General features: G+C 35.9%; 1 protein-coding gene across 1 annotated transcript in view; it reads right to left on the reverse strand.

Annotated features, from left to right (window-relative positions):
* LOC121370931 (DNA polymerase alpha subunit B-like) overlaps positions 1-16,053 on the reverse strand; it is a 31,395-nt gene extending 15,342 nt beyond the window's left edge. Inside the window, exons 1-9 of the mRNA XM_041496476.1 lie at positions 15,954-16,053; positions 12,396-12,520; positions 11,934-12,022; positions 9,057-9,120; positions 8,603-8,718; positions 5,561-5,751; positions 3,528-3,616; positions 2,717-2,935; positions 719-764 (exon numbers count right to left, since the gene is read on the reverse strand). Coding sequence (XP_041352410.1) covers positions 719-764; positions 2,717-2,935; positions 3,528-3,616; positions 5,561-5,751; positions 8,603-8,718; positions 9,057-9,120; positions 11,934-12,022; positions 12,396-12,520; positions 15,954-16,041 — 1,027 coding nt within the window. The 5' untranslated portion in view covers positions 16,042-16,053. The remainder of the gene's footprint in view (positions 1-718; positions 765-2,716; positions 2,936-3,527; positions 3,617-5,560; positions 5,752-8,602; positions 8,719-9,056; positions 9,121-11,933; positions 12,023-12,395; positions 12,521-15,953) is intronic.
* Between the last annotated feature and the right edge of the window lie 860 nt (positions 16,054-16,913).

Here is a 16,913-nt window from a genome sequence, read left to right on the forward strand (position 1 = left end):
ATTCTACAAGTCTGCCAGCACCTAGAAGGATGGAACTTGCAGAGATGGTTCATTGTGTGAATGTGGTGCTGAACTGTAAACACTAGAGCCCATTCTACAAGTCTGCCAGCACCTAGACGGATGGAACTTGCAGAGATGGTTCATTGTGTGAATGTGGTGCTGAACTGTAAACACTAGAGCCCATTCTACAAGTCTGCCAGCACCTAGACGGATGGAACTTGCAGAGATGGTTCATTGTGTGAATGTGGTGCTGAACTGTAAACACTAGAGCCCATTCTACAAGTCTGCCAGCACCTAGAAGGATGGAACTTGCAGAGATGGTTCATTGTGTGAATGTGGTGCTGAACTGTAAACACTAGAGCCCATTCTACAAGTCTGCCAGCACCTAGAAGAAATTTTACAAAGTCTGGACAGAAGACCCCCTATAACATCAAACTTTTGGGACCGGAAAACGACAAACATCATTGCCACATTAGGACTACTGATATGACAGGTTTTTAAAAAAAAAGGACAAAACTAGGTAAATGTTTAACAGCCTCGACTTGAATGTCCAAAATGTGAATACCCTGTGTCAATGGTCTCAATCCTGGAATTAATATTTAAAAAATGTAAATTCAGTTTTTAAAATTAACATAATTTATTTTAATAAATGAAGCACTTTATAAGCACAATTGTTTTTTTAATATGGTCTTGTGAAGATGGTTAACAAAATAAATACCATTTTCAGTCTTCACTGATGTTGCAGGAGGCGGGACACACACATTCTGAAAAGCAAACAATTTCATTAATAGAGGCCTATCTATATCAGCTTTCAAAATAGTTAAAAATAATAAGTTCAACCTGAAACAACTTGTTTCTGTAACTCGGTTACTTCTTTAAAAGTTTGTTTTCGTGTTTGTTTAAAGACACCACTAGAGAACATTGAGTTAATTATCGGCTATTGAATGTCAAACATTTGGTAATTCTGACATATGTCTTAGAGAGGAAACCTAATACATTTTCCCATAAGTACGATTACTTCTGTAAATGAGTAGTTTTACAGTAATATGTCACACTGACAATGTTCCGAGAAATTCTGCCTTCTCGTGCTCGTCTCAAATCTTGTAGATTCCAAATTACTAGAATGTCACAATGCCAGTACTGACCATTTTTTTTTTTATGAAGGCCATCTATTAAAGGTGCATTAAAGGTGAAAAATAAAGGTGAAAATAAATACAAAATTTAGCTAATATATCTAGATAATGTTATAACAGAGCAGCTGAAGTCTGTGATGTTAAAATGGGGAATATCGTCTTCAAATAACTAGAGCGTGTCTTGATAACCATTACTTCTCAGACGAACGTGCGTTTTTAGAATTATGAAAAATGCATTTCGGGGTATTACAAAAACTTGGATAACCAGAACCACTTCACGTGTACGAAAATGAATATTCTAAATATTAAAATGTAAGTACTTTTAATTCAAATGATCACAAACAGCTTTAATGGTGAAAAAAAAACCTGTTGTAGTGTTTAAAAACTAGAGTCTGTCACTTTAAAGGATTCTAGAATTAAGGGCAACCTGAGAAACTGGGAGGGCTTATACCAGAAATAATTTAGTTTTAAATATCTTCGGATATGTAGAATATATTCTTAAAAATTATTAAAAAGTTGCTAATTTAAATAAAATTTTATTAGCCAAATACTAATGTTGTAGCCATTTTAGATATATATAAAAAAAAAGCAATTGACCTATTTGGCTATGGTCTGGGAGAACCCTGTCTGGGGTCACATCCTTGGAGCTGTGTGTGTGTGTGTGTGTGTGTGTGTGTGTGTGTGTATGGTATGGTATGGTATGGTATGGTATGGTATGGGTGTGTGTGTGTGTGTGTGTGTGTGTGTGTGTGTGTGTGTGTGTGTGTGTGTGTGTGTGTGTGTGTGTGTGTGTGTGTGTGTGTGTGTGTGTGTGTGTGTGTGTGTGTGTGTGTGTGTGGTTAAAAGACTGTTCATTGTTTTTAAATATGGCTATTAAAAAAAACCACTTACACCAAAACATTAACACAACTTGACCACAAAAACATTAACACAACTTGACCACAGTTAAACTGAATACGACTCTGTAATGCATCACAACACACAATTCATACCAGAATTAGGGCATCTAGAATTTTTATAAAATCTACCAGCTATGGGATCAATGATTTTAAAAATTTACTAGCCAGAGTTATAAATTCACAAGCCCTACTTTACTTTAAGTTAATACAATTTTACTAAATACTAGTATAAATCAGATATATATCAGAGAGTGAGATAATAGCTGAAAAGCACTAACATTGAGGGGTGGGGGATGGGTTAGGATATTCATATTTACAAAATAGACTCAACTGCAACATCTGACAATTTTGTTTTCACTAGCCGTCGGGCATGGCAATAGTAGTAATTTACTAGCCCAACATTAAAAATCACTAGCCATGGGAGTGGGGTTACCATAATCTAGATGCCCTGTAGAAAGATGCCTGTAAATATACAGACAAAACAAAACAAGTAGCAACCCAAAGAACAATCCTAAACTGAAATGTGATCAAACATGAACTTAAAGCAAACTTTAAACAAAGACTTACTACAGGCAAACACCCAGACAAAAAAAAAAAACTATTCTATGGACTTGCACTGACTGTGTTACATAAATATCAAAAAGAGGAAAATCAGCCATGGATAGTATGTAATACATAACATACCTCAAATATCTTACTGGCAACAAACATGTTTCCTGTACTGTTAACCCCTTCTACTGCAACAATCTGGCCCGGAAATAAGGAATAACTCGGCAGCTGAGAGAGATCAAGAGGAATGGTCTTCCCGGCCGACGTTTCACGAGAACCTTCAAGTAACACAGATTTGGAGTTCAGTTTTCCATTGCTGTCACAACATATACGTCCCACCACACAAACTGGTTCCTGCAATAATAGAGAAAAGGATTGTTTGCTTAGTTGTGAAGAGCGTTTGTTTGGCGAAATAACCTTTGAACACAACTTGTGAACTGGGGTAGGAGTTTCTGTCTGAATTTTCACAACTCCAAACAAATGTAGCATATGACAAATCTGCCGTATGCTGCATTCATTTGGTGCTCGTGAATATACAAGTTCCAAAATGTGAACACAACTTCACCAAGTAGAGAGCGTTCAGGCAATTTACAGACAAGCTTTCGGGCAATTTACAGATAACCTATCTCACATACCCCAACTGATAATTGCACAAATGACTTGTGTTTGTTTTGCCATTTTGTCCACGAGTTGTGAAGATTCAGACAGAAAATCCTACCCCAGTTGTAAACATTATCCATTAAAAACTAATTTTTTTCTCTCCTAGTGAATTGCACTGCTTGTAAAAGGCAGTTTATTTAAAGGCGATGGCAAAAGCTAGGCATTTCACAAAACAATGTAATTAAGCAAGCATAAAACATAACTATGGTCATTCATTGAAACTGCAAAAAATACATGTCAGTTATTAACAATGTCTTACTTGTAAAATGTCATGTACTAAACATACCTGTGTTGGTAGAGCCACATGAGCCAGGTCTACAATATTGTGAGTTTGTTTAAGTTCACTCGACATGTCTTCTATCAAGTCGTTCAGCACTGAAATATATAACAGTGAATGAATAATGTTTTGTGAAAACTTTAGCATAAGCACTAAGCTTATGTCGTAGGATCAAACCACCTCGGTGGATCCAATCAACTGATTGTGTTCTTCCTTGTTCCAACCAGTGCACCACAACTGGTCAAAGGCCGTGGTATGTGCTTTCCTGTCTGTGGGAAAGTGCACATAAAAAAAACTGCATTAGGAAAATGTAGCGGGTTTCTTCTGATGACTACGAGTCAGAATTAGCAAATGTTTGACATCCAATATCTGATGATAATTAATGTGCTCTAATGGTGTCGTTAAACAAAACAAATTTTAACAAGCATAAGCAATGTCTAAAAGTTCATCTGCTAATACACATATCTGCCAAAAATTGGAGGTCAATTTTCAAGCGAGAAAATAATATAAGATTATCTCATCTGCTATTCAATTCATGACTGTTTTACAGTGATAGAATTAAGCAGAATTTTTCATTTGTCCACCGGACAAGTACATCGAGAAATCTACTTGACCAGCAATATTTTCACTTGTCCAAATAAATGTTTTGTTTTATTCAAGTACAAGGACCGTATTTTTTATTTGTCAAAATTAAACTTCATTGAACATTTTTAACTTGTCCACTGGACAACCACTAAGGTACATTTTGCTTGTCCGAGCAGATTTTCACTTGTAAAGACAAATGGACAAGTGCTTATTTCGAACACTGTTTTATATTTTAATTCCATACTGCTCACAAATACATCTCAGCGGTACCAACTGTTTGAAGTGATGTGTGAACAATGAGTACCTCAGAAATATATTTGCTGTTCTATTTCCAGTAGCCCATGTTACTTCGAGCACTGCAAATGTCTTTATAAATACAGAGCTTCTAGAATTGTTATAGAAATCCACTAGTCATGGGATCAGTGATTTAAAACATTTACTAGCCATATTTAAAAATTTACTTAGTCTAGCCCTAACATGAAGCAGTGTGCGATTTTGAGTAGAGTCCGGAAGCCAGAGGCTCGCAAAAATTATATAGGACTCTCTAGCTTGGCTAGCATACGAGCCTGCATGGCTCGTAAAAATAATTTGTACAAATTACACTGATTCTTCGAAATGACACAGTCAACATATATATCTCAAAATCATGGGAAACCAGTCTTGAATAGCGATCTTTTCCATGATTTCATTCAAAACATTTAGTGTGTCTTCTGTTCTACTGGAGACACACAGCAGGGCTCGCTGGGTTGGTGGCAGGCTCTAAAGATTTGCAAACAGGGAGACCTTATGACACTTAAAATTTTAAAACCAAAATCACACACACTGTGAAGTAAATAAAATTTTACTAATTGGAATAATTGGATGTCACCTAAAGACAGAAATAGAGCTTTCTCTTTAAAAAGTTTGGGGGAGGAGGCAGGATATTCATATTCATAAAATAGACTTAAATGCAGCATTTGACAATCTAGAAGCTCTGAAATGAAACAATTACATTAAAAGTCAAGAGTACATACATGTATTTGATCAGACATTCTAGTTCACATACAGTGATCTCCCTTGGTAAAATAAAGAATAGCTAGGGCAACTTTTGGTATATAATTTCTAAAGTTTCTAAAAATTACAACAGCTGCACAAATTTTAGACAAGTTTTAGATAAAGTAAAAATGTTCCTATTTCTATAATATTGTTTAAGGACTTAATGTATAATTTTATGTATAATTTACAATTTAAGTATACTGAAGAGAACTTGAAAATTCTCAGCAGTGAAAACATTTAAACAATTGCAGTTATTTTATTAAAAAAACATAAAGAAGAAAAAACCCAGATACACCCATTTCAAGATGTTTACCATGTACCCCTTTACAATATCCGTTAAAGAAATTTAAGTTTAACTGTATTTGTATGTTATCCTTTGTGAAGTATGACCACGATTTGCAACTTAACATAGTACCACTAACCGAATGCTTTGTCTGTCAGTTTCTGGAACATGTACTTGAAGCGCTCGGGGAGATCTGCACTCGAGTCATAGGAATGGATTGAGCAACCTTGACCCTGACCTGTCCACACAGCATTGTCTGACCCTCCAAAGCTGCACACCACGTCCCCAGCATTTGTCCGAGATGCGTATTTCTGGGATGGAGTGTTCTGGCTAATGAAATGTATCCAAATGATAATATGAATATTTAAAATATTACATGAACATTATGGAAGTTTAGGTTTTTTTCCAATATTGCAATCGACACCATAAATTGGTTACACAAATTTTCAATTCTCGGGACGCCTTTAATATCAGTGGCTAATCAGTTTTCAACTGTCTTAATCAAAATTTTAAAAAATAATAAATTCCCAAAATATAGTTACGTTATTTATTTAAAAGTTATTGGATAACTAAACCATAATATCAATCAAATTGTGAGGGATTCATACATCAAGGCTCGAAACTGACAGGAAGATTGAAGTTTGTTTTGTTTAACGACACCACTAGAGCACATTTATCAATTAATCATCAGCTATTGGATGTGAAACATTTGGCAATTCTGACTCGTAATTATCAGAGGGAACCAGCTACAATTTTCCCAACGTAGAAAGGGATCTTTTATATACACTTTCCCACAGACAGGAAAGCACATACCACAGCCTTTGACTAGTTGTGGTGCACTGGTTGGAACGAGAAAAACCCCAATCAGTCGAATGGATCCACAGAGGTGGTGTGATCCTGCGACGCAAGCACCTCAAACGAGCACTTGACAGACTGAGCGAAATCCTGCCACGAAACTGACAGGAGGCAGGAAACAAAGACCACCCAAAATACACGACATGCTATCTGATAATCAAGTCTCCCAAGCAGTGTTTACACTGTCTCATGTTTTCAGCATTGCTGTTGAAAAAGTTCACAGTAAGTCTAAAAACCTGTCTTAATTTCCAACGTACTTACTAGAAGTGCTTCTTAACTTTTAACATCTGCTTCCAAATTAAAATCGGAAATAAAGATTACTTTCCACTCCACAACCTGAATTTTAAGCCTTGTACACATAAAGGGGCATTCACATTATGCAATTAACAGACTTGTCACAGCATGTGATCAATTGTTAAAGTAAGAACACCTAGATTGGAACAACTTCAGTATTATATCAGGGCTCGCGTTGTCGGTAGCCAAATTAGCCACTGGCTAATTTTTACAAAAAATGGCTAATAAAATTTGCAAGTGGCTAAAATTTTTGCTAAGCCATTTTCTGTCTTCTGATGCCAAAAAATTGTTACATATTCTATCCGACACTCAAACATAATAATAATACCAAATATTCAATTAGCGTAGGCCTAAGAGCGATCTCACGACCAGTAACAAGAAACGATGTCATCCAGAATACAGCATGGGCCTAATGAAGTTTGCTTATTTTAATAATCACGGTTATTAATTTTAACGGCATGCATTCAACATGTATAAAATCAAAGTCTGTAACGTGTTATTTTAACTTTGTAAAGTCTTTGAACCAAAGTAATAAAAACAGACCGACAATGCGTGTCAATTTGAATACACATGCCATTTCAGGACCGAAAGACATGAAGGCTATTCAAAGGGCTGAGTTCAGCCAGACCGAGCGAAAAGAAAACGTTCGCTAGACTGGTTTGTGCGCTTCACGTTAAACCAAATGGACATGACAGACACCAATAAAATAGTTCGCGAACGTTAGGAAGAACGTTCGTTGGCTGAAATGAGGAAAGCTCTCGGCACAAATACGTCAGGTTTCAGAGTCAGCTAACACCCATGTGTCAAGAGACATTGTTGCGGACATTAAACAATACAATTACAAAGGAGTAAATCTTGGATGTAAATTTGTTGAAAAACAATAGTTGTTTGCAGCAATGAATACCTAACTGCAGTTTCGTTATTTCTTTGTCTTTGTTAATTTTGTACCCATGGTCAAGAGCATGCATGCAGATCGCGGGAAATGAACATGCGGTATTTATACAAATTGCAGTTACACGTAAACTGAATAAAATTAGTTTACAATAATCATATTTGTTAGATATAGATTTGTAAGACTGTGAGGTGAAATTTAATACGTTAGCTGGATTTTAAAAAGACCGTAAATTGTTTTTGGTTGGGTTTTTTAATAAATGGAATATATAAGTCAGCATTCTTAGTCTAGGTATTTTACAAGCAGAAATCACAAGCATTTAACACAACGCTGAAATCAACAGCAACAACATGGCGCAAATTATGAAATTGTTAGGGGTGGGGGAATTGATGGGTCACTTAATAAAAAAAATAATAAAAAAAGCAATTCAAACTAACATAAAGATAGCTATTTCAAGAAATAATGAGCTCTATATTTAAAAAAAAAAAAAACTCAATTTTTTTATTTGGGAAAAAAAACGGAAGAAAGAAAAAACAACACCCTCCATAAACATTCACCCACCCACATATTTCTGTATGATTGTTAATTTAATGTTAAAGGCCTTAGAAGTGGGGGCAGGTGTACGGGGTGAACTCCCCCCCCCCCCCCCCCCCCCCCCCCCCCCCCCCCCCCCCCCCCCCGCCCCCCCCCCCCCCCCCCCCCCCCCCCCCCCCCCCCCCCCCCCCCCCCCCCCCCCCCCCCCCCCCCCCCACCCCCCCCCCCCCCCCCCCCCCCCCCCCCCACAGCTGAAAAATCAAAGTAATATATTAACTGCCCCTACCCCCATTGCTGTCTGATTTTGATCAGGTAACACAGTTTTGTTATTCAAGATTTATTTCAGTTTGTACACAATTAGCTGAAAAAGATGCAATTTCATATTCATATATAAATACTCTATACAGTACTAGGTAAAACAATTTTGGCTAAAGCATTTTCAATATGGCTAATAAAAATTCCATTTGGCTAATATTTTGGCTACAGTTATTTTTGATCCAGGGTGAGCCCTGTATATGTTCCTATTTTTGTATGGTCAACAAATTGCATGCAAAAGTCAGTATGACTAATCATAGAATGAGAACACCGCTTGAAGCAGAAACTCACCCTGCAGGGGAGAAGCTAGCTGGAGAGAAAGGGATAACAGGGCTACGAGACGAGCCAGTGAATCGTTTTAGAGGCACATTCTCTGGGGTGAGCTGCCGCTTCTGGCCACCTGTGGTCTGAAATAAATAATTGTGAACTTTATACATTTAATTCAAATGGTCAAGATGACCTATTTAAAATTACGCATTTTACCAAAGTAATCTGAAATCAGAAGAAAATGTGGGAGATTTGTGTTAAGTCTGCATAACCTCCCATTACTAAGCAGTGATTATTCCACATTAAGTTCATGTGATCATATGAAATGTGTTTTAATGTTGTCTTCTAACAATGGTTGTATTCTAACTGAAGCAATATTAAATGTAATGGATACATGTTTTTGGGAGGAACCTAATTAGTTGTTGGGATTTCTTTTCAATATTTAGTAACCTCAGATCTAACATATTGCATAACATACCTTTGCTTTTGGAGTCAGCGTGGAATACGATTCATAAAGAGCCACAGCTTCATCATCATCAACACTAACAAAGAAGAAAAACTGAAATTATTTTACTATTTTAATGCATTATCAACTGTCCAGAACATTCACCACAGAGCAGTTAACAACAAAACAGAACAAGCATTCTGAATACTATTGAAGTAATGCATGTCCTCTACTGGGTTTCACAAATTTCTAAACTCATGGATGAATTTCCATTTTTGACAGAGTTATGGTCCTTGAATAAATTCCCATGAAAGTCGAACTTGATCTGGCCATATAGGTAAATGAATGGAGAAAACCTATAGCCTCCATCCAGTTCAACCAGCAGGGGATTAGTCAATCTAATTAAAATTAGCTCCACTATTACATGTGGATCTAACAGCAGCCAGTTGGAGCTCATGTCCACCAATCAAAACCTTACTTGCAGAATCCTGCCAGTGATTTAAAAATAATTTGAAAACATTCCGCATTATCCTGAGGGTATACGACATGTTTCGTGTGAATTACAAATGCCTTAAAACATGTTTTATTTTATAAAATAAATGATTTGTAATGTAAAACTGAAGAATGATTTAGTTGGGGGTTTTTATAAATAAATAAATAATTTTTAATTTAAAATTGAAGACTGATAACCCACCCCGTACATATTGGTATGGTTTGCTGTACTGCGGCCACTAAAATAGACTCGCCCGATATTTTTAGAATTTGTATGCTCCCAAATAACGTTATAAAAGGCGAAGTGTGATTGGTCAATATTTAAATTATTATTTACAGACGAAATGTTACCTGGACATTGGGGACTACGCAGTGTTGTTAGTTTTAAATCACTGGCAGGATTCTGCAAGTAAGGTTTTGATTGGTGGACATGAGCTCCAACTGGCTGGTGTTAGATCCACATGTAATAGTGGAGCTAACTTTAATTAGATTGGGGATTAGTAATGGGTATCAGAATCACAATGGTTACTCAGTAAATTACAATACAAATTGAAGTGATGACAGCAACAGGCCTATGAAAATTGCAAGAAAAATTGTTTCGTTCACACAAATCTAACATATTTTTGCTGGTGCATTAAATTTAGGATATCAAAAAGAAAAAGGATTACCTGAATTTATTATTGCATAATCCACAAATGGGTTACCCAAATTTTCAATTCTCTGAGGCCAGAGTAAGATGGTTTTTAACTCAGAAGTTTTGTCCGATGTAGAAAATTATTTGTTGAAAGTTACAAATACTAGTACTTCCTACTAGTAACATTTGAGTTTTTTGTTTCATATTTTTAAACTTTTAAAAGATGGGGGTAGTTCTGGTGTCAAAACACTCCTATAATAAACTCCCACTCCCCCAACGAGCATAAACATCAGACAACTTAAAACAAATAATTTTAAAAATTACAACAAAAATGTATTGACAGTCATCAACTTATTCAGTTACATTGATAGCTGCATCCACAGATGCATTTTTAAAAATACAAAAATGTTAAAATTAAAAGCAAAATTTAATGAGCCTGGAGATAAACATTCATAAATACAGCTATAAACCAAATTGTAATGAGATAGACATTTTAGTGTGTGAAAAATGATCCCAAACACAAAAACTAAACACTAAAATGTATGCAGCAATCAGAAAATACCTACATTTTGTCTTCTGTGTCACGGTGAAGCAAAAAGTAAACAAGAATTCTGGTAAATTATGTTTTGGCTACCATAAACATTTCTGTGCACTGTGATGAACATCCATAGGTGCAACTATACACCAAGTTTCAATGACCCAGGACAGGGTTTCTACCAAAGGGTTAAACGGGTATGGCGCAAACCCAAACAAGTTTGCAGATTTATTTGTTTAACTTACACTTTTAACAAAATTAATTACTCTTACAATTACTGTATAATTTTCTTAAGGCCAAACAAAAAAATAGGTGTGTTTCTGATTGCATCCCCCCAAAAAATTAGGATAGGTAGGTAGGTTTTTTTTTTTTGGTTTTTTTTTAAATTGAATACTATCATAATAATAATAATAATAATAATAATAATATTATTATTATTATTTATCATCATTATCATTATTAAATACTTTATGCAAACATTTGAGATGCATTAATAATAAGAGCTGTTGATTTAAGTGAAGACGAGAATCAAGCTGAATTGATACAATTATATTTAATCGAAATAACCTGTACCAAGGCTATGTTCGTACATTCGGTTACTTCCGTGACCGACTAAGCTGTTCGGTGGTAGCTAATCAGGGGACGGAACTCTATTACAAAAGCTTTTCCATAATTTCTCGATGTTTTTCGGAAGGGAATTACATGTGCAAAATGTATTGTATAATAGTACGTAAACAATGTGCAAGGAAGGAAATACTCTTGTTTGGTGATGTTGTCCTCTTTTATTTTTACTTCTTTTTTTCATTTTTTATTTTTTCATTATTTTTTGTTCTTCTTCTTTTTTTTCAGTTTAAGAGAGAAAAAATTCGGGTCGGGGGGGGGGGGGGGGAAAACTAGGGACGGTCAGTCGACCGGAAACACGCCTATTTTTTTGTTTGGCCTAACCATAACCCTAAACGTAACCAATTGTCTTTCTGTTGGGAGGCCCCCTATACTCACCGTTTACTGTGGTTGTATTCAATTCCATAGCGCCATACCAAAAAAACATTCTAGCAGAAACACTGTAGGACTTCCAGTTTGTGAGACACTGATTAATGTAAACATGAAGCTGTAATGCAAAAAGCTGACACTGACCCCATCACCAAAAAAACCCCACCTATATCTTGCCTTTTTCACTTAGTAAAGGTTAGTAAAAAAAAATGAGCTATAAAAAGCTAATGTAAAACATTAAAACATTTCATGCAAGTACCCTTGATCAATGGTGTTGAGATCATAGATGACGGAGGAATTCTTGCTCGTAGATGTCTTTGGTGTCTTTGGGGTTTTCTTAGACAATCTCTGAAAAGAATTTTAAATGTTTGCAAATTAAAACATAATCAAGAAGAGTTGTTGTATAGGATCTAAATACTAGAAATTAAGTAAATCATAATGGTTGTCAGTGTGATAGAATAACTGGCCCATTACGTCTTTCCAGTCTTCAATGAAACAGGGGTGGGAATTGGTGAACTGTAAAAAAGAGGAAAACAGCGGATTCGAGAATTCCCACCCCTGATTAAAAACTGATTTTTGTTAACATCTGTTTGTTCATATTGTAAATTTGCTTTTAAATATGAGTGAAACAGTTCAAACTGTTGAGTCCTAAATTAATTAGTTAATTTTCCCTTCCATAAATATTCAGCAAATTAAAATTATTATTTCTCCATACACTTACTTCTCTCTCAAACATCTCAAGACTGCCAGCACAAAGGCTCTGGATTTTCTTCGACTGTGAAAATGCAACCCATTCTGTAGCAATATCAGATGCATCAAGACGATAGGTTACACACAATTCTTTCACTGAAAAAAATTAATGTTTTTAATATTTATGAAGAAATGATATATTTCTTGCTTTTGTAATTAATGTCAGTGTTAAAAATATGTACTCATTGACATATTAAAACAATTTCACATCATACAAAGCACATGTAAGCCCTGTATTACTAAATATTTATTTGCCTTAATTTACGAATGTAAAACCCCCAAACAATTGCTTCCGGAATGAAGGAAAATTAGAAATGAGTTTATGATATATATTTTTTAAACTTTAACCCTTTACTTTAGATTGATCATCGAAAATTATTGAGTTAATGATTTCACAGTGAATAACATTAATTTTGTTTGTTTGTTGTTGTTTTTGGTTTGTCTGTTTTTGTTGGTGGGTTTTGTTGTTGCTGTTTTTTGGGGGGGTTTTGGGGGGTGGTCAGTCACAACGGACAAGTGTACCAGAGATTTTTTGTTTTTAAATAAAAAAATAACAAAAAAGTATACATGTACCGGTATCCCTCTATTTTTCAGGATTGATTTTACTTGTAGAATGCAGGTCAATGCATTTCAGGACATTTAATTTTCAAAATTATCAGGGAGAGTATACCCTCGTTTTTTCTTTGAAATTCTGGTGTTTGGCGCACTCGATGCGAGTCCGACACACAGACTCAGTCGGAGACTGCTTAGATCCCGATACGCATATTCCTGAAAGGGCACCAATTTACTGTTCTTTAACATTCAGCCAATTAAATGTTAATTGCATGTACATTCAATTTAATTGGGAAACAAATGCAAAACTTTGCAGATGAGACAAACTAATTTTGTAATATGAAACACTACAACGTCAGTGAAAAACCCCTCAGCTCACATAGATAAACTGAAAACTAACTTTACAAAGAGTCTACTTATCCATTTTAGTAATGTGTTGTAAATTAATGTTCGAAACAGCTTTTTCTCGATCCTTTAACGTTTTTGGCAATTTATTTCACGAACCATTATTTACAAATAAAGGCCTATAATTTCTTAAATGTCTTCAAAAAGGAGGTGGGGGCTTATTCAAAGATGCTGGCCTACTTCCAGTCAAATACGGTACTCGATATAATAATCATGGGAAACGAAAGTTTGGTTCCGTGATTTTACCGACACGGTACCGGGTACCGAAAACTATCGTGTCCGTGAAACCCAGGGGTTTAAAACGCACACACACTGTAAATAGGGGATGGATGGAGGGAGGGAGAGAGAGAGGGTTGGGGATGGGGGTGCGGGTCAGTTATCATTTTCTTACTTGCACAACCAATCAAAGTCTGAACGGCCTCAGTCTTGGCCAAGCTTTGAAATGGCGGATGACACTTGTTGCAGACTAGGGAATTAAAAAAATCGCAACTTGTACAAAAGGGATAAAGAGGCAGTTTGTGTTTGGAAATTTTGGTTGGCCGACGGACGACTGAATTGTAAATTTTACTCGTCCGAGCAAATTTTTACATGTCTGAGGCAAGCGGACGAGTACTTTCGGCCAGCCCTGGATATTAATTCAGTTATTTTCTCCATCTATTCTAATTATAGTGGGTTCCTCATAAAAAAAGAAATAAAACTGTTTCTAAGAATCCAAGGGTACCTAAAATGTTTTTTTTGCAAAAAAATAAAATAAAGAACAGACATATATTTGTTTATATGTAGGTTTAAACAAACAAAAAAACAAACTATCCAACTTAAAGGTTCTAGAATATGGTGGCCAGATGCCAGTGTTTTCTGGCTTCGGGCCACTAAAAGTTACTTAGTGGGATCCCAATGGCAAGTGGTCCAAAAAATGTGTGGGTTTTTTTTAATCTACAATCGTACAAAAACAAAAGAAACATCTACAAGTCACTTCTTTCGATTTGCTATCACATGCAATATTTCACAAACAAATAAAAGCCATTTTTGATAATATAAATTTAATTATTTAGAATACTATATTTTTTGTACACCATAAGTGGTTCTAGCCATCTAATTTTTATAATACCCCAAAATCATGAAAATGCATTTTTCATCTTTTAAAAAAATCATGTTCGTCTGAGAAGTAATAGTTATCAGAACAAGGTTTAGATATTTTTTAAGATCGAAAAAATATCCGCCTGGTCCACCCTCACTTCCATCATCAATGTATAGAGGGATTTTTTTGATGGGGTTCATATATGGAATGAATAAGGGGGGGGGGGGGGAACCTGGCAGATATTTTGCCGAGATCTATACTACTATGCAAGCACCATCAAAAGAGAGAAAAAAACGTTCCTGGCCCAAAAAGTGGTAACTGAAAGTTAGTGTCCATTTTTATGAGCTGAAACTATGGTCTGCACCATTAATTAATTTAATTTTTTTTAAATAATAAAAAATTAAATTAATTTTCAGGGATATACCGGACGCACAAAACTTGCGTATAGGACGCACTAAAACTTCACTGGACCCGCAAAAATAGAGATACTGCGTCCCGTGGGACGCATAAAATATCTGATATTTTCAGTAACCCTGTCCACTATCAAAGATCGATCATTCTGTGTAACACACTATTTCTTTTCTACCTATAAACTGCGTATTCAAATGGGGATTCCCCATATGGAAAACAAAAAGTTTTAATCTCTGGGAACACTGCGTCTTTATCCTTTGCTGCGCTTAATCGGGTAAAGTTAGTAATTTCTGGAAAGAGATCGCGGATTTGCGATCATTCGGAACTTCTCGTGAACAGGCCGAACACAATCGGAAATTCCCGGGCGAATAAAACAAATTGGTTAAATGTTCTGATTTGCATTAACAAACAAGTAGCACGATTCATAAACAACGCATGGTATTGTGAGTGTCATTTAGTTTGCAGGAAATGGTTCAAATAATTATACAGATCAAAGTGAAATGTTGATTTTGAAAGAATAAACAATGAATACCGACACTGATTTCCCAAAAGGAAAAACAACAACACAGCTTGTTAAATTTACTTTAATGAAACATATAGTATACACGTGATTTGTTGTCTGCAGCTCTCTGTCGTTTGTGTGGTTTTGGGACCCTTTGTTTTCAGGTTGGGACCCCCAGAAAAGAAAGAGGTGAGTCCAAGGGACCCCCATTTCAGAAAAACAAGGTAAATCCCTGCATTTTTACAAAAATCAAATTAATTTACACAATTTTATGAGTGGGGGCATTATAGTTTTTGTTGTATCATGTATGCCATGTTCAGCATGAAATAGCATGTAAATTTTGCTTAGTTAAACAAATTTTGGTTACTTCATCTTTTTCTTGTCATTTGCAATTCTAACTCTTAAAAACTGGGCTGCAACTTAAAAATTTGCCTCCGACATCATCGGACATGCCGAGATTTTTTCAGATGCAAGTTAGGGCCTACTCAGCTACTGGACCATAATTTCTTTTAAAAATTTACGTAGTAGTGTTTGTGGACAGTGCAAACTTTTATAAAACAATATCTAGTAAATCAATTTACATTTGTCAATGCAATCAGAATTTTCTAATTCGATCCCAAAGACGTCAAATTCGTCAGACAAGTCTTCTTCGCAAACTATCGAGGCCATTTCCTTTTCTGATTTTCGCGCCAATACAGGCAATAGACCTATCCTTTTCCAAATGTTACGCCGTCGTTTATTATATTCAAGGTCTCTTTACACATTTATTTCTCCATTTTCACTAGACCGAATATTTCTGTCGCGACATTCATTGACAGCATAAAGGTAAAAATATATACCAATAAAATAAGAAATGTTGTCTATTTTTATTTATCATTTTATTGTGTGCATTTTTTAATCGACTGTCCTAGTTGTTTTTATTTAATTTTATTCATTTAGGCTATAGTTATTTTTGCACTTATATCCCGCTTCATGTGTCCCAATGCAGCAAGGGATCTTTTTTATGCACTTTCTCACAGACAGGAATGCACATACCACGGCCTTTGACCAATTGTGGTGCACTGGTTGGAACGAGAAAAACCCAGTCATTTGGATCCACCGAGGTGGTTCGATCCTGTGACACAAGGACTTCAAGCGAGCACTCAACAGACTGAGCTAAATCTCGCCCTACACACACACACACACACACACACACACACACACACACACACACACACCTCAGCTATCTGGACTGTCTGTCCAGAACAGCTGGTTAGTGAAAGAGAAGTCAGTGTAGTGGTCTTACCTACCCAATCAGTCGTTAAAAGCAGGCTCAGGGTGGGAGCTGGTACCTGGAGGAGAACCCAGTACAGGTCTACAAGCCTAAAGTCTTAAAGGGAGAGTAAACTCAAACATAAGCCTTATGTTTTGGAAAGATGCATACCCGGACCACCAACATATTATATTGACACTTTAAGAAATGAGAAACGCGTAATTTTAGACTTAATAAAAAACGTGATTATTCCTGCTAACTGGGGCAGCCATTTTCTTTTCTTTTCGAT

This window comes from Gigantopelta aegis, chromosome 4 (assembly GCF_016097555.1).
Source record: "Gigantopelta aegis isolate Gae_Host chromosome 4, Gae_host_genome, whole genome shotgun sequence".
NCBI classification, from domain to species: Eukaryota; Metazoa; Mollusca; class Gastropoda; order Neomphalida; family Peltospiridae; genus Gigantopelta; species Gigantopelta aegis.